At 39.3% G+C, this 16986-nt stretch overlaps 1 protein-coding gene across 2 annotated transcripts in view; it reads left to right on the top strand.

Moving 5' to 3' along the window:
• Positions 1–16672, top strand: part of ELOVL2 (ELOVL fatty acid elongase 2) — a 60756-nt gene extending 44084 nt beyond the window's left edge. For both annotated transcript variants that reach the window (XM_050789598.1, XM_050789600.1), the window contains exons 4-8: positions 897–974; positions 5908–6079; positions 10307–10431; positions 10881–11015; positions 13595–16672. In XM_050789598.1, the coding sequence (XP_050645555.1) occupies positions 897–974; positions 5908–6079; positions 10307–10431; positions 10881–11015; positions 13595–13720 (636 nt within the window). In that variant the 3' untranslated portion in view covers positions 13721–16672. The remainder of the gene's footprint in view (positions 1–896; positions 975–5907; positions 6080–10306; positions 10432–10880; positions 11016–13594) is intronic.
• Positions 16673–16986: the final 314 nt, after the last annotated feature.

The raw sequence follows: 16986 nt of genomic DNA, 5'->3' as shown, positions 1-16986 counted from the left end.
TAGGCCTTTCCCCTGTAATACCTGATCCAAATCACAAATGCCTTATATTCTAGAATTTTAACTTTTTACAGGGAGAAAACTTATTTCATAGAATTTTCAACAAAGAATAAAAAAGCTCATTTTCTCCTGAGGTGGAAAGTACGCCAAACAATGAATTAGGAATTCTGAATTCTAATCATCCTTCTACCACTTTCTAGTCATGTAATCTTGAGCAAATCGTATAGTCATCAAATGTTTACTGAACACTTACCATGTAGCAGGTACTGGGCAGGGAATTGTAGATACAAAGATGAGCAAAAACAGATGCATAAATTTTTTGGAGCTTTTTGGTTTTTGAGAGTAATGGGGAAGACAGACATTAATCAATTAACCACCAAATTGTTTGATTACCAAGTAGCATAAATACAATGAAGAAAATGGTTTAAGAACCTTACTGAACACTGTTTTCGATATCTGTAAAATGGCAATATATATATTTTTAAAATTATTGAGATGATTAAATATATCTAAACCATTACAAAATATTAAATTTTTACTGTAGTTCTCTCACAGTTGTTTTCAGCTAATTCTACATTTCACTTCCAGAAACATGACTAGATAATTCCTTACATAAAATTTTGTGACTCAAATGATAGTGAAAATCTGTTATTTTGGCCAATGTAAATAGTTAGAGGTAACATATATTAATTAAGGAAATAGCCATTGATTTCAGTTCAACAGCAGGAAATAAGTCCCCTGATAATAGGTGTTTGAGGACAGGATTGAGACAAACTCAAATTCTGGGAAATTCCTACTCAAACCCTGAATAGATGCCAGAGACATGAATGGGAAATTCAATCTGCATCCAAATTCTTGTGCTGATGTTTGTTTTTCTTTCTTTCTTGGTTCTTTGGCAGCTCATTCTCTCCACTTGGGAAGGAGGCTACAACTTACAGTGTCAAGATCTTACCAGCGCAGGGGAAGCTGACATCCGGGTGAGCCACTAGAAGCAAATCAACCAACCATAACCAGTTCTTATTGACAAGGAGAGGAGGTTTTCTCCTTCCAGATAGGGGGCTGAGGCTAGAATTAGATAAGAAAGGGGTTCCTGTTCTAATAGAAATGTTGATTTCCAGCTGTCCCTCTATAGGGGACCAGCTGAACAAACCACAGCACATCCACATAGCAGATGCCTCTACAAAGTGAAGTGAGGAAGAGCTCTATACTGCTACAGAATTGTCTCCAGGATATAGTTACATGAACAAAAGTAACTTGTAGACTGTGTTTATAGGATAGCACCCTTTGTGCAATAAATGATATGAATGTGTATTTGTATTTGCTTGTATTTTAAAAAAGAAACAATGACAGCATAAACTAAAAGCTAAAAAAAAAGTGTTTCCACTGGGCATGGTGGCTCATGCCTGTAATCCTAGCACTTTGGGAGGCCAAGGCGGGTGGATCAAGAGGTCAGGAGTTCGAGACCAGCCTCACCAACATAGTGAAACCCCATCTCTACTAAAAATAAAAAATTAGCCAGGCATAGTGGTGGGCACCTGTAGTCCCAGCTACTCAGGAGGCTGAGCCAGGAGAATCACTTGAACCCGGGAGGCAGAGGTTATGGTGAGCCGAGACTGTGCCACTGCACTCCAGCCTGGGCAACACAGCAAGATTCCATTTCAAAAAAAAAAACCAAAGTGTTTCCTTTAAGGGGAGGGAACAGGGCAGAGGGGATACAGGGCAAGCCAGAATTCTCTGAATGTACCTTGTGCTATATTTGATTTTGGAACCACTAAGTGCTTTACATAATTATAAAACAAAATTAAATTTAAAAAGAAAGCAAGGCAACCAGCCCCTAAAAGTTGGAAACAAACTTAAATAAGTGAATATACCTACATACTAAGTTGGTGACATAACCACCCAAGGAACTATTTCAAGTGACTTTAAAGCAGTTTTTTGACTGAACGCCCCTAGTGAGATATATCTTAATAGTATTCAGTAGTTCTTTTGTTATTGTTAATAATATTGGTATTGCTTTTTTGACACTGATAGTACACTATGGGATAAATTAAGTATATAATAATGTTAATATCAGGCACTTCGATTTGAAACATGGAAAAAAAGAGATACCAATAAAAAAGTTAAACTAAAACTCATTAATAATAGATTCAAATTGAAAATATCAGAATTAACTTTATTCTTTTTTAAAAAATTTTATTTTCAGCTCTGTGTACAGAAAAGGCCTAGTCTGTGACAGCCCAGTACAACGAGCAGCGATTACCCAGATCGCGCTCTCTAAATAGAATTTTCTCCAGAAAAGATTAGGTTTCTTAGATAATGGGCCTCTTCCGGTTTGAGGCAGGAGAGGTTTATAAGATGAACCCAGGATATCTATGAGAGAAAGCGAAGCAGCTACCCAGGACTATGAAGATCGTCACAAAAAGAGGAGTTGCCTGGAAGGGACCCCACTGCCTAAAAATTGGGCAGGTTGAACATCAAAAAGAATACTGACTGGAATGAACTGAAGCATTAAGTATGTAAAAAGCCATGAGTTTAAAATGATACTCATTTAAAAAACTCTTATTGTTACCTTTTGAAGGTTGTTAGAGCACCAATTCATTTTAGGAAAGAAAAAGGGAAAGAATTAAACATTTATTTTGCCTTTCATATGTGAATTTCCAAATAGATGAAAAGGGAAAGTTCTTCTCTACAGAAAAGAAAAATGCTTAAGTAACAATATAATTAGAAAAATCACCATTTTGCAACTCCTAGTGAAATAATGGATCGTATTAGTCTGTTTTGCAGTGCTGTAAAGGAATACCTGAGGCTGGGTAATTTATAAAGAGTTTCAATTTGGCTCATGGTTCTGCAGGCTGTACAGAAAGCATGGTGCTGGTATCTACATCTGATGAGGCCCTCAAGAAGTCTGTAATCATGGTGGAAGGTGAAGGGGGAGCAGGCATATCACATGGCAAGAGAGGGAGCAAGGCACAGGGAGGTCCCAGACTCTTTCAAACAATCAGATCTTGCAGTAACTCACCACAGGAAGGGCACCAAGCCATTCATGAGGGATCTGCCACCATGTCCCAAACAAACACCTCCCACCAGGCCCCACCTCCGACAATGGGGATGACATTTCAACATGCGATTTGGAGGGGACAAACATCCAAACTATATCGTGGATCTGACAGCAGTCACCTGTGAATGGTAAAACTATTCGGTGAAAATTGAATAGAAACTTCATAATGACTGGACTCAATACCTGAACTCACTGTTCAGTCTGAATATCAGTGGAACAGCCAGAAATTATGTATCTCCTGATGTGAGGCAGTAGGAAGTAGACAGAACCCTCTGCAATATTCTTACCAAAAACATTACACCTGAGTCTAATCAAGCCTGTAAATCTGCAATATTCTTACCAAAAACATTACACCTGAGTCTAATCAAGCCTGTAAATCTAATTGCCGGTAACAGAAAACGCATGTGTAGAGAAACAAGTGAAATGATACTAAGAAACAATCTTACAAATCTATTAGAAATTCTTTATAAAGCATCTAGTTTTTCTAAGAAATAAAAGACATGAAAGAATGGGCGGAGCAAAGAGAGAGAACTGTTACTGGTTACAAGAGACTTAAAAACCATTTCAAACCAATGAAGATGGATCTTGTTTGGATCGTGATTTAATTATAAAAAGACATTCTGGGGGCTAGGAAAAAAATGACATATTTGAGACTAAGAAATTTGAACGTGGATTGGGCCATTAGAAGATACTAAGGAATCGTTAATGTTGTTAGACAACATAATGACTTCATGGTTATGTTAAAAAGTCTCCCTATTGGAAGTATTTATAAATAAAATGATACCTTAGATTTGCTTATAATATTCATACTTCCCACTCCCCTGCTCCCCAAAATGGTAGAAAGTGGAATTGATAAAAACTAGATTGGCATCATACTGAAAATTCTGAAGCTTGGCATTGGATGCTGAGTATTCATTTGACTTATTCTCCCTGCATTAGTGAATGTTGGAAATTTTCTGTAACTAAACATGACATATTATTAAGACAGATAGTAGAAACCATTTAACTAAAATCTTTAATATCAAGATGGACCTTTTTTTTTTTTGAGACAGAGTTTCACTCTTGTCACCCAGGCTGGAGTGCAGTGGTATGATCTCGGCTCACTGCAACCTCTGCCTCCTGGGTTCAAGCGATTCTCCTGCCTCAGCCTCCCGAGTAGCTAGGATTACAGTCGCCCACCACCACACCCGGCTAATTTTTGTATTTTTAGTAGAGACAGGGTTTCACCATGTCAGCCAGGCTGGTCTCAAACTCCTGACCTCAGATGATCCACCTGCCTCAGCCTCCCAGACTGCTGGGATTACAGGCATGAGCTACCATGCCAAGCCAAGATGGGATTTTTTTTTTTTTTTTTTTTTTTGAGGCAGAGTCTCACTCTGTCGCCCAAGCCGGAGTGCAGTGGCATGATCTCGGCTCCCTGCAAGCTCCACCTCCTGGGTTCATGCCATTCTCCTGCCTCAGCCTCCCAAGTAGCTGGGACTACAGGTGCCCGCCACCACACCCGGCTAATTTTTTTGTATTTTTAGTAGAGATGAGGTTTCACTGTGTTAGCCAGGATGGTCTCGATCTCCTGACCTTGTGATCTACCTGCCTTGGCCTCCCAAAGTGGGACATTTTTAAAACATCTTCAAAACTGTAATACAAATAAAGTGAGATATTTCTCTGCATACATTTTATTTCTAATGCATTACCACAAACCGGTGCATTTTGGGACACCATACAGTTCTCTAAAGGTTGTTTTATATTTATTTGTAGTTTAATACTTCAGAAGGTTAATTATCCCATCAGACATTAAGATGGTTGCTGCCACACCTTATGATGGTCTTCTTGGGAAGCAGACAGTAGAGCATGATATTTTAATTTCAAGATTCCTATTATGTAATGTCTTTAAAAATATCTTATGTTTAATGTTAGTGGTAAAAACACAGTGCCTTTAACTAAAGAAATGTCTTCCTATAGATGAGACTGACTGAAGGCCTTAAGAAGGAAAGGATGTGTTATCATGACCTCCCACCGTTAGCAAGGATGAATAACACCTTGATTTTTAATCTAGTCATCTGAGGAAAAGATACAAAAGATGTAGTCATGGACTGCCCTTGGATAATCTAAGAGACAAAAAACATAATACTTTAGAAGAGCAGAGGAAAGTTGTAATTGAATGTAACAAACAATAATGACCTGTTGAGTGCTAGGCACTGAGCAAATGTGAGTGACAGTTTCTGCCTTTGAGTGATTTGCAATCTATTGATAGATTCATAACACTAGCTACACTCTATTATGGCTATTGATTGTGGAGCCATAGTTAAAGTAATTTGAATGCAAATGAAGCAGCAATTCAGCCTGAGAAAGGAAAGGGCTGGGTGAAGTTCCAGAGAAAAGGTGGCATTTAAGAGGAGTATAATAAAGGATGACTAGAACATGGCAGACCTGAAGTAGGAAAGGAGTGCTGGGAGCAGAGAGAAGAGTTTTCATTGCTGCAGGAGGAGTAAGCAGGCCACTGTTCCAGCACACAGGACACCGTGGTGGGGAGCCTGCAGGAGGCTGGTGGGAACAGCAGCCACCCAAGCCCATGGGAGATCCTGGGTTCAAGCCAGGAGTCGTGGACTTGGTTCTGCAGGTGCAGAGGAGTAACCTGATCACACGTGTGTTCTGGAGAAATAACTCATCTCTCGCTAGAGTGGGGTGGATTGCTTGAAATTAGGAGAAACTGGAGACACCCGGTGAGCTGCCTTTTCAGCAGTGAGAAAGAAACAGCAGGAAAGCGCAGGCAGCACGCAGAAGGCCGAGCAGTGGGGTGGCACCAGGAACACTGCCATTTCTCACCCTTTTCTCCCCTTTACCAATTTCTGTAGGTAGCCAAGGTGCTTTGGTGGTACTACTTCTCCAAATCAGTAGAGTTCCTGGACACGATTTTCTTTGTTTTGCGGAAAAAAACGAGTCAGATTACTTTTCTTCATGTATATCATCATGCTTCTATGTTTAACATCTGGTGGTGTGTCTTGAACTGGATACCTTGTGGACAAAGTAAGTTATTTTGTTAATTCTTCTGTTTTGAGGAATAGCTCTTAGAGACCACTGGTGCTGTCTTGTATTGAGCATCGCATGCAGTTCAGGAGAGCATGAAGGGAGGCCTAGAGCACTGGCCTCGCCCCAGCAGGATGCCCGTGTCTGCCAGGGGCCGTGTATTCTAGTGTCTGGTCTTTGATACAGGCAAAATCTGGGCCGAACCTTAAATTTAAAACTGTTTTCTTTTCCACGCATCATATGTTCCATGGTCAGAGGCACATACCCCAGTGGGAGCTGCTTCACTCCAATCCCAGGTGCTGTTCGACTCCTGTGGAAATATATCACCTTCCACAGTCACCACTTTCCCGTGAAACAGATTGAGGCATTTCAACTTTTAGGGTTGCTTGTTTTCGCATTCTGAAAAATTAAGGTTACATCTCTGAATGACCTACCAGATTTTCCTTTTTTTTAAAACTGAGAATCACAATAAGAAATATATTTTATATCACAACCCAGTGCAATCATTCATATTTGTTCATTTTCTTCTTCTTCTTCTTTTTTTCTTTTTGAGGTGGAATTTCACTCTTCTTGCCCAGGCTGGAGTGCAGTGGCGCAATCTCAGCTCACTGCAACCTCTGCCTCCTGGGTTCAAGCGATTTTCCTGCCTCAGCCTCCTGAATAGCTGGGATTACAGGTACCCGCCACCACGCCCAGCTAATTTTTTGTATTTTTAGTAGAGACAGGGTTTCACTATGTTGGCCAGGCTGGTCTTGAACTTCTGACCTCAGGCTATCCACCTGCCTCAGCCTCTCAAAGGGCTGGGATTACAGGTGTGGGCCACCCAGCCCTTCTTTTTTTTTTTTTTTAAGAGAAACAGGGTCTCACTCTTCTGCACAGGCCAGAATGCAGCGGTGTAGTCATAGCTCACCGCAGCCTCGACCTCCTGGGCTTCCTAATTAGCTGAATACATGCATATACCACCAAGCCCAGCTAATTTTTTTTTTTTTTTGTAGGGCTGGGCATAGTGGCTCACGCCTGTAATCCTAGCACTTTAGGAGGCCAAGGTGGGCCAGTCGCTTGAGCTCAGGAGTTCAAGACCAGCCTGGGCAACATGGCAAAATCCCATCTCTACCAAAAAAAAAAAAAAAAGAAATACAAAAATAGCTGGGCGTGGTGACATACGCCTATAATACCACCAGCTCCTCAAGAGGCCAAGGTGGGAGGATGGGATTGAGCCCGGGAGGCAGAGGTTGCAGTAAGCTGAGATCGCGCCACTGCACTCCAGCCTGGGAGACACAGCCAGACTCTGTCTCAAAAAAAAAAAAAGTGTAGACATAAGATGAATTTAATTATATTCAACCAAAGCAATATACTCTTACATGACTTCTAGACCCCACAAACCCAATGTCTAGAGGCATTAATTCCAAGCAGTTGTTTGCTTTTAAATGATTGATTTCATTTTGGGAAACAGGTTTCAAATGAATATATATACATGGGTAAAATTACTCTGCGCTAGTGTTGTCCTATTAGAGAATGTTTATGGTCCCACTTGTATATGAAAATGTGGTTATGTTAACTGGATAATGTATATATAAGAAGTTAAATAAAGTATGTAACGTATAACTTCAGCCACATTTTAGAACAGTTTAACATTTTTGCAAAACCTTCTTGTAGGAAAAGAGAGCTCTTTACATGAAGATGACTTGTTTTATATTTCAGATTTTATTTTAAAAGCCGTGTTTGTTAAACAAGAAAAAACACAAAAGAACCCCTGATTCCTGGTTCATAATTCTATATTCTTACTCACTTTTTCAAGTTACCTATTTTGTTGCATAAACTAATTGTTAACTATTCATGGAACAGCAAACAAATGCCTGTTTAATAAAGAACTTTGACCAAGGCTATAAATGCCAATTACATTATTTTCAGTATTGTTGGTTATATTTAAATTTTCCTTCTAATAAAGCACATTTTTATTTAAAAAAAAAACAAAAAACTGTAGACACAGGGTCTGTGTTGCCCAGACTGGTCTTGAACTCCTGGGCTCAAGCAGTCCTCCCCACTCAGCCTCCCAAAGTGCTATGATTACAGGTGTGAGCTACTATGCCTGGCCCTTTTTGTATGATATTTTATGAAACAGTATTGACCCTGGCTCTGTATGATGCGCAGTATATATTTTTTTAATCTTGTTTCACTTTTACAAAGAGTTGATGACAATTCTCACTGCATTGACTTCACCATTCACTAATGGGTCAGTTATGACCTACAGTTTGAGATGCACTGAGCTATAGGGAACAGTACTTTCTGTTTTATACTGTCTTGTACTCAATAATTTTAAAATACTATATGAAAAATCAGAACATGTAAAACTTAAGTCAAAATGACTTTGTTCTAGGATTTAGGATCTTGTAGAGATGATATTAGGGGAAAAAGTGCCCAGGGATATTTGGAGTGTCCATGACTGTGAAGGTACAAATGAAAACTGGAGTGTGAGGGAGGAAACTGCTGGGAGTGCAGGGGAAAGAAAGAATGAATTGATCGCTCTCCTAGACGGACAGAGATCCATTTCTTGAGTTTAGTTATTAAGGAAGGACAACTATAATCAATCTTAGAGGAGAATTACCAAGGTTAAGTATTTTTATGATTATCAAGTTTCATTACAAGTCACTAAGCATCTAAAACCCAAATCATCACTGTGTAAAGACGTAGTTCCATGAATACTGTGACAATTTCTGCTTAAGAATATTAGAAAAATGATACTTGATGTGACCTACCAGAGCAGACTTTCAATTTTTTGAAATGCCTTAATCTGTATCACAGTGAAGTGGTGACTGTGGAAGGTGCTGTATTTCCACAGGAGTCAAACATTATAAGCAACAACTACTCATGGTTCATTAATTGATGGAAATGAAAAGTCATGGGGGTAAAGAAATACCACTAATACTATGCTGCTTGGTAGTCTGAAACTCTGTTTGTGTTTTCATATAAATTCAAGTGCCATAACAGTTTATTTCAGCCAGTATTGGTTGAGAATTTATTCTATGCATGCTATTGTACCTTTTGTTTCTTATTTATTAATTTGCATTTAGCTATCCAGATCACTAATCTAGGATTAAAGAACCAGGCTAGAGAATTTAAATTGATTTATGAGCCAGCATATGTGCGATGCTTTTTAATTCATATATTATCTCAGTTAATTTCATCCCAACCTTAAGAGCTAGTTATTATTATACCTATTTTCCAGGTAAGAAAATAAAAATTTACAGTCAAAGCAATGTCTCCAAGGGGACATGGCCAATGAATGGCCCTGTAATGCCACAGTCTCTCCCACCACAGGATAGCTCACAGAACAGCCATCTGGATCCCAGGCTGACAGCTGAAGAGCATTCACTTTGTGCCAAGCATTGTTCTAAGCACTTTCATGTACTGATGAAATCCTCACAACACTGAGTTTCCTTATTTCCAACAAGTGATGCATCTGTGGCATCTCACCTCTTGCAGCTAAATCCTTTCAATGCTTAGCTGACCCAACAGGGAACATCACCCTTTCTTCATGGTTTCCTGAAGCCTTATTCACCCATGGTGGAGGCAGTTACAGAGATGTTTCATGAGGTTGATGGCAGGGGCCTGGATTTTAGATATCACTCATCCTAAAAGTCCCTGCGATGGCCAATCACTGGGAAGGTCTCGCTGGCCAGTTTCTCCTCCGCCCCAGCCTTCTCTGTCTCCCTTATTCTTTCTCCAGCACCTCTGGGTCCGTAAGTGTCTTTCAGACAGAATTTATTTACTTAATTATGAAAGCAATATATTTTGTCTCTCTAGCACCCTGTTCAGCCATGTACAAAAGGCTCTTTCTACAGTCAATATGTCTTATCAAAGGTTTAGCTAAAGCAAAGACAATTCTATTTTAGAGGAATTCTGCCAACAGCTTTAAGCTAGTATTTCTTTTCCTCCCTCAGTAGCTGATAGTGACAGTTAAAGAGACAGTAAAACCTTGTGGGTAAGGCGTTCCCTGTGTGGGGGCATTCTGAAAAACCATGCCAGGCTAGTCCTTCTATCATGGAGTTTTTGCTGAATCTTGGAACTGACACAGTAATTGGGGAATTTATTAGTGTGGATTTTGTTATATGATCATGTCATATGTGCGATTCATTTTCAATTATGATGCAGAAAGAGAATCTCACTTGACAAAGAAGAGTGAGCAGTCCTTTCTGGAATAGTGACTTTTATACTGTACTTTTATAGGCTTCTTCGGACCAACACTGAACAGTTTTATCCACATTCTTATGTACTCCTACTATGGACTTTCTGTGTTCCCATCTATGCACAAGTATCTTTGGTGGAAAAAATATCTCACACAGGCCCAGCTGGTATGTTGTCCCTTCTTTTAGCTTTTCTCTGTGTGGCTCATGGATGGGGAAAGGAAATAGAAATCTTAGAAGTCAGAGGGCTTTTGATGTGTGATGAGGCTGCCTATGTTTTTTCCAAAATTGGCCTTTTAAGAATTAAACTTTTTGTGTTAAAATGCCCTTTGTGCATGCAATTAGCTTATAATGGAAAGTTCCTTGCTTTGAAATGTAGATGAATACTTTTCAAATGAATAAGTTAAATCCTTTGTGTCTAAATAATTTTAACTGCGACTTTTCCATGTGGAAATAACGGGCAATTTTACATACTAATTTCAAATAAGATTTCTGGATGAGGGGGCTGCTTCAGCATCTTTGTTTTGTTCCTACATAATTCTGAGAGTCCTAGGAGTTCATTTCTGAATTGATCAAGCCTGGCTCGCTCACAGCGATGCCCTCTCTGCCATCCCCAGGTGCAGTTCGTGCTCACCATCACGCACACCATGAGCGCCGTTGTGAAACCGTGTGGCTTCCCCTTCGGCTGTCTCATCTTCCAGTCATCCTATATGCTGACGTTAGTCATCCTCTTCTTAAATTTTTACGTTCAGGTATGTGGAATGTAAATGTTCAGCAGGAAAATAGAATAGATTGTGCACTTTTTTTTTTTTTGAGACAGAGTTTCACTCTCATTGCCCAGGCTGGAGTGCAGTGGCGTGATCTCGGCTCACTGCATCTTCCGGGTTCAAGCGAGTCTCCTGCCTCAGCCTCCCGAGTAGCTGGGATTAGAGGCCTGGCTAATTTTTGTAGTTTTAGTAGAGATGGGGTTTCGCCATGTTGGCCAGGCTGGTCTCGAACTCCTGACCTCAGGTGATCCGCCCACCTCGGCCTCCCAAAGTGCTGGGATTACAGGCGTGAGCCACCGTGCCCGGCCTAGATCATGCACTTTTACATTATATATTTAATTTTACTGATTAAATATTATAGTAGACATGCTTGTAGATAAATTCAGGTAGCAGATACACAAAGTGAAATTTGTATTCCTAACTTCTCTCTCCACACCCTCCTCCTCGAAGGGTAACTACAGTTAATAGTCTAGTGGGCATTTAAAAAAACATTTTTCAATGCATGCACATAAGATTTTATCAAAAATATCATTGGATTATGTATACATTTCTCAATTTGCAGTATGTATTTGTACCATGCTACCAAAGTCTGACATCTGAAAGTTAAAACTCTGTATAGTAAGGCAGATCCAGGAAATGTGAATGGAGCAAAGCAAGGGCTTTTTCAATGTTTTTAATTTATTGAATTTCATACTTAAAAATTGTTTCCTTATCAGCTACCCTGATGTTGCAGACTCAGTACTTATTTGGAAAAAAATTCCTTTAAGGCAAACCAGAGTGGAAAGGTCACACTGACTTTTTCTTTATCAAGTGTCATTTTCTTTTTAATTAACAATTTAAATGGAAGACAGCTTAAAAATGCAATTTAAAAGCCATGCTATTGTACAAGAACAGATGAAAGCTATAACAGAGAAGAGGCCTCAGGTGGATGTAGATTTTAAATTGCTCTCTTTTGTGGGCTGGGGAAATGGAAAGCTTCGTTTAAAAAAAAAAAGTACATTTATATTCAAAACTGTACTTTTGAAATTGTATTCAACTCTGTATTTTTTTCAGACAAATAAGAAAGTGCTTTATTTTTTAGTTTGCATTTGCTGAAAGTTAACCCATAGTGGTTTTTATTTTTTATTTATTTATTTTTTTGAAATGGAGTTTTGTTCTTGTTGCCCAGGCTGGAGTGCAATGGCGCGATTTCGGCTCAACACAACCTCTGCCTCTGGGGTTCAAGTGATTCTCCTGCCTCAGCCTCCCAAGTAGCTGGGATTACAGGCGTGGGCCACCAAGCCTGGCTAATTTGTATTATTAGTAGAGACAGGGTTTCTCCATGTTGGTCAGGCTGGTCTTGAACTCCTGATCTCAGGTGATCCGCCCACCTTGGCCTCCCAGAGTGCTGGGATTACAGGTGTGAGCCACCGTGCACATCTCCATAGTGGTTTTATACAGTGTGGAACAGTGGGAACTGAATTTTGACAGCTTTTCAGGTCTTGTATTTCTGAAATTGGACTAGGCTTTGTCTTTTATAAGAGATAAAGGTTTCCTTTCAAGATTTCCAAAGAAGTAATCAACGATGAGACCAAACAAAGCTATGTGCGGGTGCGCAAACCCCTGCCCCCACCTTCCCAAAACAAGCTGAGTGTTAAAGGGAAGCTAAGGGAGTGATTTGGTGCATGGTGTTGAAGACTGAAGAGAAGCGCATAGCCCAGCAAAAGTAGGTAATGGCATTCAAAGCCTTAGCCCTACATGCTGGTTCAAACTGAATCTTAGTTCTGAAGTCAAGCATATAATTGAAGTCTGGACCCTTGTTAATACTATTGCTTAAAAAAAAAAAAAAAAGTAAAAATGAGATGAGAGATCAGGTATTGTGTCAGAATAGGAAGGATATGCCAAAAACTAGATCAAGCCAGAATCCCAGGTATTGGTACTTTTAAAATAACAGCACTTTTTCACTTGAATTATTTTTTAAAGTTTTATCTTTCCAAGTGAGCAACTAATACAGAATACTTTGAATGCTAACCCCAGAATATACAAATCCTGACCTCTAATATTCATTGAAATACATGCATTTGTTTTGGTCTTTACCCTATTTTTAATCTTTAACCAGAAGTTTAAAAATGATATTACAAACATGAAATCTTATTAGAAAATCCAGCACCCAACTGGGCATAGTGGCTCATGCCTGTAATCTCAGTACTTCGGGAGGCCAAGGCAGGTGGATCATCTGAGGTCAGGAGTTCAAGACAAGCCTGGGCAACACTGTGAAACCCCATCTCTACTAAAAATACAAAAATTTGCTGGGCATGGTGGTGTGCGCCTGTAGTCCCAGCTACTCGGGAGGCTGAGGCAGGAGAATCACTTGAACCTGGGAGGCAGAGGTTGCAGTGAACGGGGATCGCGCCATTGCAGTCCAGCCTGGGCGACAGATCGAAACTCTGTCTCAAAAAAACAAAAAAACAGAAAATCCAGTGCCCAACAAAATCACATACTGTTTTAACTATATGCAATGTTAAAGACAAGGTCTTATTAAATAATCTTTTTATTTTTCTCTTCAAAATATACACATCCAACAGACATACCGAAAAAAGCCAATGAAGAAAGATATGCAGGAGCCACCTGCAGGGAAAGAAGTGAAGAATGGTTTTTCCAAAGCCTACTTCTCTGCAGCGAATGGAGTGATGAACAAGAAAGCACAATAAAAATGAGTAACAGAAAAAGCACATATACTAGCCTAACAGATTCGCTTGTTTTAAAGCAAAGACTGAATTGAAAGTTACATGTTTTAGGATAAACTAATTTCTTTTGAGTTTATAAATCATTCGTACCCAGAATGTATTAATATATTGCTATTAGGTTAATCTGTTCACTGAATGCTTTGATCAGCATTGAGGTGATGCTGACCTCTGAGGACCTCAGAACTGGTGCAGCTTCTCCCGCCCTCCCTCCCACAGACTGAACCTTTCGCCAGAAGCTGCCCTTACAACGCCTTATACGCATACACAGCCAGGAAACGTGGAGCATGGTTTCTCACAGAAAGTCTCCAAAGAAAAAGAGTTTTGTTCAGATTAAAATGTTTACAACAAAATGTTAATTATATTCTAAATACAGGGTATGTTCTAATCTATATTAAGCAATAATTGCCAGTGCATAATCATTCCATTTGTTCTTTAGCAATCAACCCCGGAAAATATTAAAATGGGATCATACACAGAAGACAGAAAAATCCAGCAAAACTTCTCTAAGCCAGAGTCTTGTCTATCAAATTCCCACAACCACTCCTGATTCTAAATTTAGTGATATGGTAATGAAATTGGTATTTCTTTTATTTTAAATATTAGTTATTTTAAGGAGAAAAAAATGGTTCTGCAAGATTTTCATAATTCAGGGGCTTTGGATAGGATTGTTCATCTGTTTCCCTCCTCATTCATCTGTTCACGTCTCCCTCCTGTACCAGTCAGCCTCGGTTACTAGGTTACTAAAGATGCCATGCTCCACATCACGAGCAGTGTACAAATCTGGCTGCCCATTTCCATTCTGAGCAAGGACTGGAGTCCACTCCGACCTCTTTCTTTGAACACACATGCTGCTAGAATATGTATAAATCAGAATTAGTAGAGTGATGGGAGCAAAATAGGCACTGAATCCGTCAACTCTTTTTTGTGAGCCTACTTTTGAATATTACCTCAGATACCTGTTGTCACTCTTTGCAGGTTAAGTTTTTGAAGCTGGGAGGAAAAACACAGAGTAGCCTGGAAAGATTCCAGCACTGAGCCGTGGGCTGGTCATGAGCCACGATAAAAAATGCCAGTTTGGCAAACTCAGCACTCCCGTTCCCTGCCCAGGTATATGCGATCTCTACTGAGAAGCAAGCACAAAAGCAGACAAAAGTATTGATGAGTATTTCCTTTCTCCGTAAGTGCAGAGCAGTTACTTACTGCTAAACTCTACCAAGAATGGAAACAAAGAATATTTTCTGAAGATTTTTTGGAAGAAGATTAATTTATACCCTATAAAATAAAACTTGCCAACTTCGATGAAGACACTTCATCTTCTCTCCTACCTTGTTTTTTTAAGTAAGTTTTTAGGTCCTGACACTGACATCAAATACACGCACACCAGAAAGGCATTTCCCCCACCGTCCCCACTCATTACCGTCCAGAGTGCCTTTCTCTCTTGGCTTTTTTTCCCTTCTGAGCTCTAGTTTTAAACTTTGGGCATTTAGGATTTGGGCATATTTTTTGGAAGGTGCCTAATGCTTAGGATAATCTCGAGGGTGATGCACTGCACCTGCTTCCTTCCCTTCAGTGCGGCCAACCCATTTCTGTTGAACAGATGTCTCCTGTCTGATGCCCCTGACTCTTCCATTTATCTTTCTAAATCATTTTCTGAAACTGACTTGCTCTAGGGTGCTCCATCATCACTTCCATCTTGCATCACCTGATAACTGTACTGTCTTGTTCTCTCCCAGCAATTCATTTTAAAACAAGGGCTAGCTGCAAGCCTGACTGTTAGGGCTCCTCTGTGACAAAACACAAGTTGGACCAAGGAGAAAGCCCTTTGGAAAAACTGGACCTTAGTTCAGTTTAGGTCTCAATACAGGCTAAAATCTCTTACCAAAGTGTGTTCCAGGTGAAAATGAGACTTAGACTGGTCTAATATACTCACTGGTCATCACATTCAGCGTATTCTTACTTGCCAGTGAGGCCCTGCGGTCTCAGTGCACAGCATACCTGCCGCTTTGGATGTTTTCCAGGGCTTCATATCTGTATGGCAAGGAGGGAGCTGTCCTTCAGCAGACAAGGTCAAGCAGCTTGAACCTCTCCGATGAAAGTGAAAGATGTGGGTAGTTGATACTTTCAAACTAATGCCAGAGACTAGAGAGAGGTTTCATTCACGATGTGCATTTCCAATTTGGTCTTTAATTCAAGAGAAGCTTCATAAAACACGTACAGCCTTAAACCATTCAAGGGCTAATTTAAAAAATACAGAGTTATAAAGTCTTAACCACAAAAAATAAATCAGGTAAACATTTTAACCTGTTGTTAAGTGTTGTAACTTCAAAAAACCAAAATGCTTAATGTGATTTTTCTAAAACTCTTGAAAAATTAATATTTCTACAATCTATTAAAGAAAAAAGTGGAAAATGTTTTCTCTCAAATTTCTTCTTACCCATAGGAATGAAAATAGTTAAATACTGTAAAGCATATCTATTAATAATTCCCCCAGTTTTTTAAACTAACAAAATAGAATGTTAACTGAATGGAATTAAACATAGCAATTGTCAAGCCATCAAAATCATATATTGAACTACTTAGGCATGTTACGGGGTAAAGTCCTCACCCCTGCATTTGAGAAATATTTTTTTTTATTTTTATTTTAAGGCAAAACAGTATTTACTGTGATGGGCAGAACAGCCTTTTGTATCTAAGAGTCCATGTTAGTTCTTTCCATATTTCCATATCGTTTTGTGAATGTTTCTGGGGACTTCCTTATTTGGAAAATATGGATATCATTTTGTTTTCATTCAAAAGTAATTATATCTTAAGAACATAGTATCATGAATGGAGTGGACAGGGAGGCTGGAGAAGCCATTTTTCTTTGTAGATAAAAAGCATTCTTTATGATTGTTGTATAATAAATTGATTTTTACACTAAATGCATGTTGCGAGTTTTATTTGGTTCCAAGCAGTTAAAATGTATGCCTGCATGGTACTCGAAATGACCTATCACTTGGGGATTATTTTTACAATAAGGCATTAGTTTAGCAATGAATTTCAGACGTTAATTCTTCTCTTGTTTCAGTGAGCAATGGGTTATATCATTACCTTTACATTCTATTCACATACCAAGTTAAGCTATTTCAAAAAAAGGCCATTCACAAGAAAAATTTAAGGTTACCAGAGGATATAAAGGCGATAATAAACAAATTGCTATATAAAACCACCTGGGGAGGAGCACTGCGTTT

This window comes from Macaca thibetana, chromosome 4 (genome assembly GCF_024542745.1).
Source record: "Macaca thibetana thibetana isolate TM-01 chromosome 4, ASM2454274v1, whole genome shotgun sequence".
Lineage (NCBI taxonomy): Eukaryota > Metazoa > Chordata > Mammalia > Primates > Cercopithecidae > Macaca > Macaca thibetana.
This window is presented reverse-complemented; position numbering and strand designations above follow the sequence as displayed.